General features: G+C 67.5%; 1 protein-coding gene across 1 annotated transcript in view; it reads right to left on the bottom strand.

Moving 5' to 3' along the window:
- Positions 1-3: 3 nt before the first annotated feature.
- The window catches only part of GLYATL3 (glycine-N-acyltransferase-like 3), a gene marked incomplete at its 3' end in the record, with an annotated part of 2,113 nt that continues 1,842 nt past the window's right edge, over positions 4-274 (bottom strand). Inside the window, exon 5 of the mRNA XM_010186071.1 lies at positions 4-269. Within this exon, the coding sequence (XP_010184373.1) occupies positions 4-269 (266 nt within the window). The remainder of the gene's footprint in view (positions 270-274) is intronic.

Below are 274 nucleotides of genomic sequence, written 5' to 3'. Positions count from 1 at the left end.
AGCGGAGAGGGTAAGCACCGCGCGCATGTGGCCACCCCGGCGGTGGGCAGGCAGGGTGTAGCCGTGGGTTCCTGCCCCAAAATGGTTGGTCAGGGCCCAGGAGATCGGGTGCTCGTCCCGGTCCAGCAGGCAGAGGTTGGGGAAGCGCCCCAGCACCTCAGCCAGGAAGCACCGGCTGCGCTCGTTGCCCCCATAGGGCCACGTCTCATTGAGCAGATCCACATGGGCTGGGCTTAGCGAGCCCACCCGCACCTCAGGGTTCAGCCTGCGGCAA

This window comes from Mesitornis unicolor, unplaced genomic scaffold (genome assembly GCF_000695765.1).
Source record: "Mesitornis unicolor isolate BGI_N332 unplaced genomic scaffold, ASM69576v1 scaffold32386, whole genome shotgun sequence".
Lineage (NCBI taxonomy): Eukaryota > Metazoa > Chordata > Aves > Mesitornithiformes > Mesitornithidae > Mesitornis > Mesitornis unicolor.
This window is presented reverse-complemented; position numbering and strand designations above follow the sequence as displayed.